We start from the raw sequence: 11,645 nt of genomic DNA, 5'->3' as shown, positions 1-11,645 counted from the left end.
TACTGACAAAATTATCCAAACTAATTTCATTTACTAGGACAAGCACAAAAGATTTGAAGTATAAAAACAGCGATATATGGGTTTTTGAGGAGGTGGAAAAAAATCAACTCTGCAAAAAAAATTTTTTTGGCAACTTGCTAGCTTCTTGTTTAGGTAAGAATCACATCAAAAAATTGAATCCTCCTCGGATTTTGTTCGTCCTCTTGGGTAGAGGCAAGGGGGTGCCGAAGTGCCTCGGCCCCTTACAATTCCAAATATTATATTAAAGGTTAATTTGAAAAACTTCTATGAAATTGGCCTTTGCAAGTCTCTTGAATGAAAAATTTCTAAAGTTTTAATATATATTTTTGTGAAAAAATCCTCCTAAAATTTTAAGTAATAAGTTATTTTGTGGTTGCGTAGATAAAATTAAAGAGCAACTGTACGTGTAGACACCTCATCTATAATTTCCTTTTGCAAGTAGCAGTATATAGTTATAGAATTTAACTTTTATTTATTATCAATGTACAAATATAGCCCCTACTTAAAGGACATATCTTGTGTCCACCGGCCACTGTTCTTCATTCTTGGGAGAACGTGCAAGTTTTTGTTCCCGCTGAATGATCGTATTAGTTTTTTACGCAGTGGAAAAGATTTGATAGAGAACTCTTGATTTGAGTAAAAAAAAAAACCATTTAAAAGAGTTCTACGGAAATACATAATAGTACTACTTATTTAGCACGTGAAAATGCAAGTTCTTTTAAAAAAAACAAAACAAAAGCGGACGGAGGGAGTAAAGAATATGCAAAATTTCACACATTTATAAGCACTTTTCTTGCTCTCGCAAGTTTATTTCAAAAGAATTATATTGAAATACATATTTTTAGCATGAAAAAAAATATGCAAAGCACTTCTAATTTGTGGCTCTGGCAAGTTTAACAACTACTAGTTTTGTTTTTTGTTTTTTTGATAACAAGGTGTCCCGAGTAAGTTTGCGCGCATCTCAAACTAACCCTACAACACCTCTCATAGCTGTTTAACAACTACTATTGAGCTTTCTTTAGCATTATTCTTTTAAAAATTCAACCAACGACGACAAAGGGAAAAATACCAAAATCAGTAACGAGGACATGCACCACATGCAAATATGCATGCACTTCCACGAAGGACAAAATCTAGAGAAGTAGATTACAATGGAGGAGTCCAACTCATCATCCCCACTTGGCCACTTTTGGGTCTATTTCTGGATGCCTGACTTTGCCTACTTCTTCCCTGCAGCTTTGACCCTCCTTATCCAAAACATGCCTATAAAATACCACACTTTCTCCACCCCATCTCATAACACCACCTCCATAGAGCAAAACCCAGCTTCCATAACTCCTAAATTCTCAACCTCTTATCACCCATTTCAATCTCAGTCTCAAATCTTCACCCTTCTCATCGTTCTTCAATCTGAACAAAAAGTCATAATGGGCTGCACAAAAGAAATGCAAATTGTATTGTTCCTTTTGCTAGCCTCTGCCACTACCTTGGCACTCGGGCAAGGCACTCGAGTGGGATTCTACTCAGGTTCCTGCCCAAGAGCTGAATCCATTGTCCAGGCGGCCGTGAGATCCCGTTTCCAGTCGGATCCCACAGTTGCGCCAGGATTGCTCAGGATGCATTTCCATGATTGTTTTGTCCGGGGCTGTGATGCTTCTATCCTCATTGATGGCCCGGGAACAGAGAAAATGGCAGGAGCAAATAGCCGGTTGAGAGGAATCGAAGCCATTGATGATGCCAAGAATCAACTTGAGGCAGTGTGCCCTGGAGTTGTTTCATGTGCTGATATCCTTGCTCTTGCCGCTCGTGATGCCGTGGTTTTGGTATGAATCATAAACTTAATCATTTTACTATATGCAAAATGCTTACACAAACCACAAGAATTATTTGAAATTGAGCGTATCATTGGTGTTAGATTCTTTGTTTTAAAGGAAGAATCTATCCGTTAAATCTCAATAAATACATTCCAACCGCACATTATGGTGGCAATCCAAGAATTATATGTGCAGTTGAGAGTACATTGACAAAAAGACAGTAACTTTGCGAGAACGAAACAAAATGGTTTCATGAGATCTCCTAATTAATTTGGTGTATACTCATGCACGTGAAGTCATAACTGTTTTCTTGAATGTTCCATGCAGACCTCTGGAAGGGGATGGCTGGTGCCTACGGGGCGGAGAGATGGGACGATTTCATTGAGATCTGAGGCTTCCAATTTACCGGGTCCCACCGAATCTGTAGACTCACAAAAGCAAAAATTTGCTGCAAAAGGACTCAATGGTCAAGATCTCGTAACTCTAGTTGGTATGTGCTGCAAAATTCCAACAATTTAAGCATCCATTGTCAATGCATTTTATACTGCAAACTTTTTCCTCATATTTTCTAAAGAATGACAATGTTGCATATGTATTTGGAAAACACACGCGGGTTAAATATAATGACCAAACTTATTCAATTGTAATCCACATGACACCACGTTTTGAATCTAAACCTTAACATTAGCGTCCCTGTCTATTTGTTATCACAGGAGCACACACTATTGGAACTACAGCATGCCAGTTCTTTCGACATAGGCTCAATAACTTCAATAACACTAATCCTGACCCAACAATTGACCCTGCCTTCCTTCCTCAACTCCGGTCACTTTGCCCGGAAAACGGTGATGGGTCCAAACTCGTGGGACTCGACAACGGCAGCCCTAACACTTTTGACACGTCTTTCTACGCAAACTTGAGGAGCGGAAGGGGAATACTCGAGTCGGACCAAATGCTATGGACAGATGCTTCAACAAAATCCTTTGTCCAGAGATACTTGGGAGTGAGAGGATTGCAGGCTTTGAATTTTAATGTGGAGTTTGGAAGAGCCATGGTGAAGATGAGCAATATCGAGGTGAAGACAGGAACTGACGGTGAAATTCGGCGCGTGTGCTCTAAAATCAATTAATTTGATTTGACCTTATGCAAAGCATTGTTTTTTTTCCTTGATAAAGAGGTGCAAGAACGAATGCAATATTGGTTGTAGAAAGCAATAGACAAGCATTGTTGTGTGCTTTCAGAAGAAAGCAAATGAAAGTCCAACGACTTTTTCTTGAATACTGTAATACAATGGTGATTAGCCACTTGATTATAAGGGGAGGGAACAACCATATAGACAAGTAACTACTTGGTGAAAACACAATAAAAGTAGAAGTAACATTAGAAAATGGACATCTATAATAGGAGGAAGCTATGGTACACAGGGTATACCGTATGCCTAAATTATGACAATTTGTGATTTTCATTATGCCAATTTTTGGTTTTCTAATGCATATTTATGATTCTAGTTACGACTTGTACATTAAAATTTACCTGTTGAACAGGTCATTAGCAGGTTATCCATAATTAAAAAATATTGTTATTATGTAACCATAATTATTCGTACCGAAATCCATAATACTTGTACCCTAACCAAATATATGCGTACAATATCAAAAATTAAATAATGTTACCACAAATGTTATAACAACACCATAAATTGGCATTATCTTACCATAATGAATCGTACCAAATTTTTTTGACTCGTATGATATTTCGCAACAAAATCAAAATATGTCGTACCAGAATCAACAATTGTTACACCCAAGTCAAAAATATTTGTAAAATGCCACAAATTTTAGAAAATAACCACAATTATTATGACAATATCTAAAATTGTCATTTTCTTAACACAACGTGTCATATCAAAAGAAAACATATTTAAATACCACAAATTTTATAACAAACCATAATTGTTATGACAATATCATAAATTGACGTTTTCTTACCACAATGTGTCGTACCAAAGGAAATTAATTAAAATATTCCATAATAACACATGTCTAAAATACCACAAATTTAGTAATATAACCAAATTTGTTATGACAACACTATAAATTGACGTTTTCATATCCATAACGTGTCGTATAAAAAAATTCAATCAGAATGTTCAATTAACGGTAGTTATAATCAACAAAATATCATACCTCAAATTCAGTAATATAACCAAATTTGTTATAACAACACCAGAAATTAACGTTTTCATACTCACAACGTATCGTATAAAAAAATTCAAATGAAATGCTCAGTTAACGATAGTTATTATTAGCAAAATACCATACCGCAAATTCAGTAATATAACCAAATTTGTTATGACAACACCATAAATTGGCGTTTTCATACCCACAACGTGTCGTATAAAAAAAATTCAATCGGAATGTTCAGTAAACGATAGTTATAATTGACAAAATACAATACTACTAATTATTTTCAATTCCCGCCACATTATTTTTTCAAATTTTAAAATTTCCACCATATTGTCTTAATTTTCGATTCCCTCTACACTAATTTTTCAAATTCTTATTTGTCCCTACACAATACCTCAATAATTTAAACTAAAAATGAAGTTTTCGCACAAAATTTTCATCTAAGAAATTCACCAAAAAGTAAGTACTATACCCAAATTTTCGAATACAACTACAATTTTCTCTCAAAATATTAGTCTAAATCAAATTCTTTTTCTACAAAATTTAATTCAAAAAATCAAAATTCCTTTGTGGAAAAATGAGAGGTCACGAAAAAAATAATTATCCAACTGTCTCAAATGCATACACTTTCAACACTAAAATGGAGTACAAAAAAATAAGTGTGAATATCAAAAAATAGAGGGTGAAAATTATTCTCCTTTTTGTAATTGGTGAAATTAATTATATTAATACCCTATCTTATCAATATTTAGGGCGGTGCACTTAACAATTGGCACTATATATTTAACACATGGATCGGTGTCAAACCTTCACCCTATGCGTATCAATCCAAATTTAATGGTGGTCCTTGGAACTAGGTCGTGGAAGTAAAATCTAAATAATTTTGTAAATTTATTGTCATTGTACTTTCTTTCAAAAAAAATTATTATAGTCGACATTTGATTTACACCAATGACATAGCTATAATATGATCTACAAGTGCAAACCCATCACTAGGACGGAGGCATTTGAGGCCTCTGTCTTCTCAAATTTTTAGCCTAAAAATAACGCCCTTACATACAAGAAAATATTATATAATTAATAGCCTTTAGAATTACAAATTCTCAATTGTGTACCATAGTGATAAGGTGATGGAGTTTGGACATTTATCTAAAAGATTTGGGGTTCAAGTCTTAAACCCTTCGTTCCTATTTTTTTTTAAAAGAATGTTATTATTTTTTAGAATAAATCACATAGTTAGTCCTTGAAATTTCATACTTCAACAAATCTCATCGTTCAATTTCAATACAACATTAAAATATAATAATGCACCATCTGAGCCCCACGTAAAGTGTTTATTTTATTTTTTATTTTATTTTATCAAAATCGTCTATCTTTTACATAATATTAATTAAGTCATTCGTATCAAGAATGAAGTTGATGGCTTATAGCTAGACACTTAATTGGATGGAAAATATCATTCTATTATTCAATTTGCGTGCCGATGATGGAGCTTCCTAAACTTGATTGAGACAAAAAATTATGTAGGTGACTTAATCAACAAACATAAAAAATTCAACGAATTTGATCGTCATTATTGTGTCACAGTCGCATGGCTACATTACATTCAACTACAATAGAGGACTAGGTTTCATACCAAATATAAATTGACTGTACAATTTAAATGTCGTTAGTGAGTGTATTTTTAAAATGATCGATCAGGACTGTTAGGATGTTAAGTTATACAATATTTAATTTGTGATATTTTAGACATGTATTTTGTTTGGGAATAATAATTATTGATTGTGCAACGATATATTTTGGTCTTGTATCTAATATCTTTTGATCGATTTCTTTTGGTACGACACATTGTGGTAAGAAAGTGTCAATTTTTTGTGTTGTCATAACAATTATGGTTATGTTATATAATTTGTAGTATTTTACACATGAGGGAGAGGGAGAGAAAGTCAATGAAGAGAGAACAACCTGTTACCTGCTAAGCCATTTTTTTATTTTATTAATTGGTTTAATAAATGGGTGGTCTGGATTATTTACTTTGAAATCCAAGGGTTTAAAATCATGATACGTATGGTACACCCCTTAATAAGGGGTGTGTACCATAGGACTACCCTCTATAATAAGAGACATTGCACCTTTTCGTTTGACTTGTCTCCCCATAAAAGAAGTCCAGTGCACACAAATACCAAAGATTCAAAATTATACTTCCTCTGTCCCAATTTAAGTGTCTACTACGATTTTACGTGTCATTTTCAATTGCTTATATCTATCAATGTATATTGCAAAAAATATGCAATATAGATTTTGTTTGATAGATCTCAATTATTTCTATAAGACAATGATTTTAAAAACATGAAACATTATATATGTTGAGAGATATAAACCATTAAAAATGACACAAACCGTTGTGAACACTTAAATTGGGACGGAGGGAGTAAATATGTCTTTTGCGTGCAGATTAGCTAAGTGTCTGACTCTATTGACCATAGTTTCCTGTTGTGGTGGCCGGTGCTCGTTTGTGCTCACATGAACCAACCCAACCGATAACTATAAGGAAATGATGCATATGAAGTTTTCGGTTGATTCTATCGATCACAGTATCCTGTTCTCTTAACCAGTGCTCATTTTGCTTATTGCTTTGAACTCGTAATTTTCTATTAATAGGAGGAGGTTGCCTTATTCATGGAGGGTTCATAAAAGAGGTTTCTGCGTCACCCCATCTCGCCATTCGTTTTGGTAATTGAGGGTCCAAATTTTAAATAAACTATTTGCGAGAATAGTTATATTTAAACTATTCGCACGAATAGTTTATTTAAAATTTGTACCATTCAAAACACTTTTGGATGGATGAGATTGTTCGCCTCCGTAAAAACTTTCTTTGCGTAACCTCCATAAAGAAGTTTTAATGAAGTTCTTTTTTGTTGGAATTTTTTTGGATGGGGATATATAACTACAAAATCTGGAAAGTGAGGGACATTTAGTAGACTATGACTAAAAGATAAGGTAAGATCGTGTAATTTTTCTATTTGCAGAAGATGATGGGCTACCGGCTCATCCAGTTAAACCCAAGATGCTCTAACGAGAAAAGAGAGAACAATTCTCCGAGTTCTCTCGTTCATAACCGGTGACTTGTAAAACCTAGCCCTGCTCTCTCTCTCTCTGTCTCTCTCTGTTCCATCTTCAGCTACCAACGCCACTCTCTCTTCCGCACCCCCATTTGCAGTTGTTCTGAAATTATACATACACATTCTTAGAGAGAGAGAGAGAGAGAGAGAGAGAGAGGAACCATTTTCAGCGATCTCTTACTAGATTTGAACTTGTATAGGCTTACAAAAATGCAGAGATCGTGTACGACGTTGGCTCGATCTCTCATACGTACGCGAGGGTTTTGCACATCCAACAGTGATAAGATCGTGGCCTCTGTCCTGTTCGAGCGGCTACCCGTCGTCGTTCCCAAAATCGATCCCGTTGTATATGCTTTTCAAGAATTCTCGTAAGTTCTATTTTCATATTTTCCGTTTGGTTACAAAGGTTTCGATTTTTCGAATGTGAAACAGATTCATTCGTCGGGTAAAGTAGAGCTTCTCATTTGGTGCGAATTCACGAGAGAAAATTGTCTGGTGACACCTCCTCCGTCTCATTTTATTTGTCCAATTTTGAAATTCCTTGCTTAGCTTAAAAAACGCATTGATTTTTAGAAAGTTTCTAACTTTCTAACATTTACCCTTCAATTTTTTTTCAATAGTCACTTTAATTAAAAAAAAAAGAAAGGGTAACAAGAGAAATTGGTTCATGAAAAAGTCAAATGGACAACATTTTGGACATCCAAGAGTAGAGTGGACAAACAAATTGGTTCGAATTGGAATAGGGGGTTTAAAAACTGAATGATTCTTTACTTGAGGGTGTGCTTGCTGCTTGGGGATTCTTCGCTATCTGAATTTTGGCCATTCTTTTTGGCTAACTTGTACTTTTGACTTATGGGTAAAAAACCATCTACAAATGCTAAAAGAAAGCTCATTTTACAGAAGCTGATTTGTTTCTGGTTTTCTCTATTCAGCTCGTATCCTAAGTTCAGCTGCAATAACACTCACTGAGCGTAACCAAAGCATTTTGTGTTCTGTTGTTTTTCCTTGTCTTTTTGAAACACTATGATACCGTGAATTTTTTTTTTTTCACTTATCCCTCAAACTATATGTGCGACTAGGATTGTAATTTGCTAGGTCTATGGTTAGTTTTTGGACATTTTACTCTTAGGCATGATTTATGAGCTACTTCTGAATGATTTATTTGTCTGAATGCTATTAGGTTCCGTTGGAGACAGCAATATCGACGGGCATATCCAGACGACTTCTTGAAAAAATCTGATGCTAGGTAAAGTTTGTTAATTGTTTTCTGTTCTATCAGATTGCCTGTAGGTCTAAAGCCATCAAGCTAAATTATAGGAAACTTGAAGCAAATAAGGTTAAGCATTGATTAAATTGTCATATTTCGTTCATGTATCTATGGTGAAATCTGATCCAATCCAGTATTCCACAAACTGATTGTTCTTGTTAATACAAGTCTGTGTCTATTTGAGCTTTAAGTTGTCCCTATCATTGTGTTACATCTGTGCTGCAACCAGGGGCAAAGGTGATTACCAAATTGATTATGTACCAGCTCCTCGGGTCACTGATGCTGACAAAACTAATGATAAGAGGTACACAAATTTTATAATTTACATGATCTACGATTGTTTTACTTTTGGAAGGGTGAGTTGGTGGTGGACTGGTGGTTATGATATCAATGCTTTGCTAATTGAGCATATGTTATTTCTTTGCTTTAAGCACCCATTGGATCAATTAAGAGGACAGGATCCTTCATGGTAACAACAAGAGCACCGTCATATTTATACATAATTTATTTTCTTGCATTTGCCAGATCTCCTTCCAAATGTTCCTGATTAGATAAAAATGGAAGTACTAATAAAAAACTTAATTAAGACTGGATGGGTCTAGTCTGCCTATAATGCTCATCAAAGTAAACTCGACGAAACATAATGTTTACCTTAGCTTCAATCTCAGCACAGGACAGGAAGATTCTTAAGCTATGGACCTGTGCCTGTGGTTCTTTGAAGTACACAGTTTGATCTCTTACTTCTTTCTTGAACCTGACCAAAATTTTCACTGCTTTTTTGTCAGCTGTGAGTGTTGCCCCTTCGGTATTTTATTATTTTGAACCTCTTTCGTCATTTTTAACTACGTTTGGGACAAGCTCCTTCAAATCTTCTTGTTGATTGTAAAGGGTCTGGTTTGTTCATTTTTGGATTACCGTACATCTTCCTAAGCTGGACCTGTGTTGTAGACCGGGAAGGAGATTCGAAATAGGCATTTGTTGATCCTTGCTTGTGACACAATCATGTTTGAATTTCGACTTTGTTTTTGCAGTCAACACAAAAGGATTTCTTTGACACAATCTTTGTCCAACTTACATTATTACGTACCTTTGGCAAGACGGGAATTGTAACTGAGGACTCATTTTGAATAATGATACATGGGGAGGGGGTACAAGGATATAAACCTCGGGCCGGCCCTCAGCCTTGGTCAGTTGTGCATTCTGCTGGTTTATTACATCCAAGTCCCATAGTTTTTCAGGTTACTTTTTGATGGTTTGATATTTATAAATCCTGATAATTGGTTGATTTTGAGAAACTCATATGATATGCCTCCTACTTTGTGGGACTTACTTCCAGACTGACATTTCAAGTCATTTTGCTCCGTCTCTCCATTCAATCTTCAAAGCTTTTTGATGAAAGGTTTTTCTTTTGTTTTCGTATCCCAAAGGTCATTACAGAGAGCACTTGACAGAAGGCTTTATCTTCTTCTCTACGGCAAGACAATTGCGGCTCCAGATGGGAAGTCTGTGTGGCATTTTCCAGAAAAAGTTTATGAGTCAGAAGAGACATTGCGCAAGGTGAGAGTTGCTTCATACTAGTACTTATCTAATGCCTCTCCTCGTGTTTCTTCATGAAATATAAAGGATCCGGAAATGTTTGCAGTGTGCCGAGTCTGCATTAAAATCCGTCATAGGTGACCTTTCCAACACATATTTCGTCGGAAATGCTCCAATGGGCCACATGGTCTTACAGCCTACAGAGAATGCACGAGATCTTCAATCTTTTAAGGTATGGAGTCAAACATGGTTTACTATTTGTACTAATAAGAGGCTTATAGTTTGGGTTTCATGCTTTATATTTTGACAATGCTTTTTCTTTGCTTTTTTATCTCAACTCTGTGAGCTTATTAGTCAAATCTTATGATTTCACCAGCGCTTCTTCTTCAAATCTCAAGTCATTGCAACCAACAAGTATAAGATCGGAAAGTGCGAGGATTTTGTTTGGGTGACCAAGGATGAACTGCTGGAGTACTTCCCTGAGCAAGCTGATTTCCTTAACAAGATGATCATCAGCTAATGCTCTGCTTTTTTCGTTTCTCCTGCAAATTTTGAACAAGATTTTGTTTTGTGAATCTAATTTGTAGATGTATCTGTTTCATACCATGGGTAAAGCATGTGGTTTTATTCCACCATCATAGGATCAATTTTGTCCGTCCTGAAAAACGGTTTAAGCCGACTAGAGCATGCAGTATTAGGAGAAGGAACGCATAATGATTCTTGTCCCGAGCGAGAACTAGATTTACTAGTTTACACTTTTGTTTGACTTTACATTTTCTATCTGTCACGTTGCAATTTCATTTTGAATTGTGGATTTTCTTGATGGATACCTTAATTTTAATGAATCTGAATGGCTAAGTTTATGTTGGTGCTATAGTGCACCCCCGCACTACACGTGTAGTGCAGCTGATCCGGCTGTCCATTGCTGATGGACGGCTCGGATTTGTAGAAGCTCAGATTATGTCGCATTAAGGTTTGATGATTTTTCTTGAAGTGATATCTCATTTATATTTAATGCCTCCCACATAGTAGTATATGATCCGTATGTGATTCTTGATGAAGTAAGATGTGTCAAATTACATGGTACCCAATTATTGTCCTCGTAAATATTTACCCAAAATGAGAGCAATACTGTAGTAAATATAGAGTGGTTGGCCGAGTAGATTTATGACAATAAGTCGGGGCTCCCTATTTTTTGGGTTAAATTCTCATAACTAGCAAAAAAAAAAAAAAAACCCTCGCGATTAACTCTGTTTGGTTTGAGAGAGATAAATAAATAAAATTTATTGAAAACCGTTCGGAAAGATTTTGATTTTTCGTTCGGTCCACGTGTTTGAAAGAGATAAATAGAGAAAATTTATTGAAGACTGTTCGCACAGATTTTGATTGTTTGTTCGGTCGTGACAGTGTCATGAGATCGTCACCTAATAGTTACGCCTTTCTGGGGTTGATAAAGGCTGTAATCACAAAAGCAATACTCTGTGGGGTTGCTGTAATTATTAACTTGTGACATGAATAAAGAAAAGCACAAACATCATGAAATCGAAGCTCGGTCAAAACCATGTAAATATTTAATTGGAGCTGCATTTCTGGTTTGGTAAACAGTACCTCATCAAATAATACTCGCATTTTGGCCATTTGAAGGTGTCCTAGTCTCCTAGAGAGAGAGAGAGAGAGAGAGAGAGAGAGAGAGTCTTTA

General features: G+C 35.5%; 2 protein-coding genes across 2 annotated transcripts; both read left to right on the top strand.

Moving 5' to 3' along the window:
• The first annotated feature begins 1,157 nt into the window (after positions 1-1,157).
• Positions 1,158-3,092, top strand: LOC131334631 (peroxidase N1-like). Its single transcript, XM_058369755.1, has 3 exons — positions 1,158-1,844; positions 2,163-2,325; positions 2,549-3,092. Exons 1-3 carry the CDS (start codon positions 1,173-1,175, stop codon positions 2,962-2,964), a joined length of 1,251 nt encoding a protein of 416 aa, XP_058225738.1. The 5' UTR covers positions 1,158-1,172; the 3' UTR covers positions 2,965-3,092.
• Positions 3,093-7,129: 4,037 nt separating this feature from the next.
• Positions 7,130-10,726, top strand: LOC131334629 (uncharacterized). Its single transcript, XM_058369753.1, has 6 exons — positions 7,130-7,511; positions 8,324-8,389; positions 8,640-8,714; positions 9,838-9,967; positions 10,053-10,178; positions 10,323-10,726. The coding sequence occupies exons 1-6, from the start codon at positions 7,354-7,356 to the stop codon at positions 10,464-10,466; spliced, it is 699 nt and encodes a 232-aa protein (XP_058225736.1). The 5' UTR covers positions 7,130-7,353; the 3' UTR covers positions 10,467-10,726.
• The last annotated feature ends 919 nt before the right edge of the window (positions 10,727-11,645 follow it).

The sequence above is a fragment of the Rhododendron vialii genome, chromosome 7a (assembly GCF_030253575.1).
Source record: "Rhododendron vialii isolate Sample 1 chromosome 7a, ASM3025357v1".
NCBI classification, from domain to species: domain Eukaryota; kingdom Viridiplantae; phylum Streptophyta; class Magnoliopsida; order Ericales; family Ericaceae; genus Rhododendron; species Rhododendron vialii.
Note: the sequence above shows the minus strand (reverse complement) of the source record. Positions and strands in the feature narration are given on the sequence as shown.

Excerpts from the sequence above, each read along its gene's own strand:
- LOC131334631 (XM_058369755.1), top strand. The coding sequence starts at position 1,173 with ATGGAGGAGTCCAACTCATCATCCCCACTTGGCCACTTTTGGGTCTAT. Across the intron at positions 1,845-2,162 it reads CTCGTGATGCCGTGGTTTTG|ACCTCTGGAAGGGGATGGCT; the intron begins GTATGAATCATA and ends TGTTCCATGCAG. Across the intron at positions 2,326-2,548 it reads AGATCTCGTAACTCTAGTTG|GAGCACACACTATTGGAACT; the intron begins GTATGTGCTGCA and ends TTGTTATCACAG.
- LOC131334629 (XM_058369753.1), top strand. The coding sequence starts at position 7,354 with ATGCAGAGATCGTGTACGACGTTGGCTCGATCTCTCATACGTACGCGA. Across the intron at positions 7,512-8,323 it reads TATGCTTTTCAAGAATTCTC|GTTCCGTTGGAGACAGCAAT; the intron begins GTAAGTTCTATT and ends GAATGCTATTAG. Across the intron at positions 9,968-10,052 it reads CAGAAGAGACATTGCGCAAG|TGTGCCGAGTCTGCATTAAA; the intron begins GTGAGAGTTGCT and ends AAATGTTTGCAG.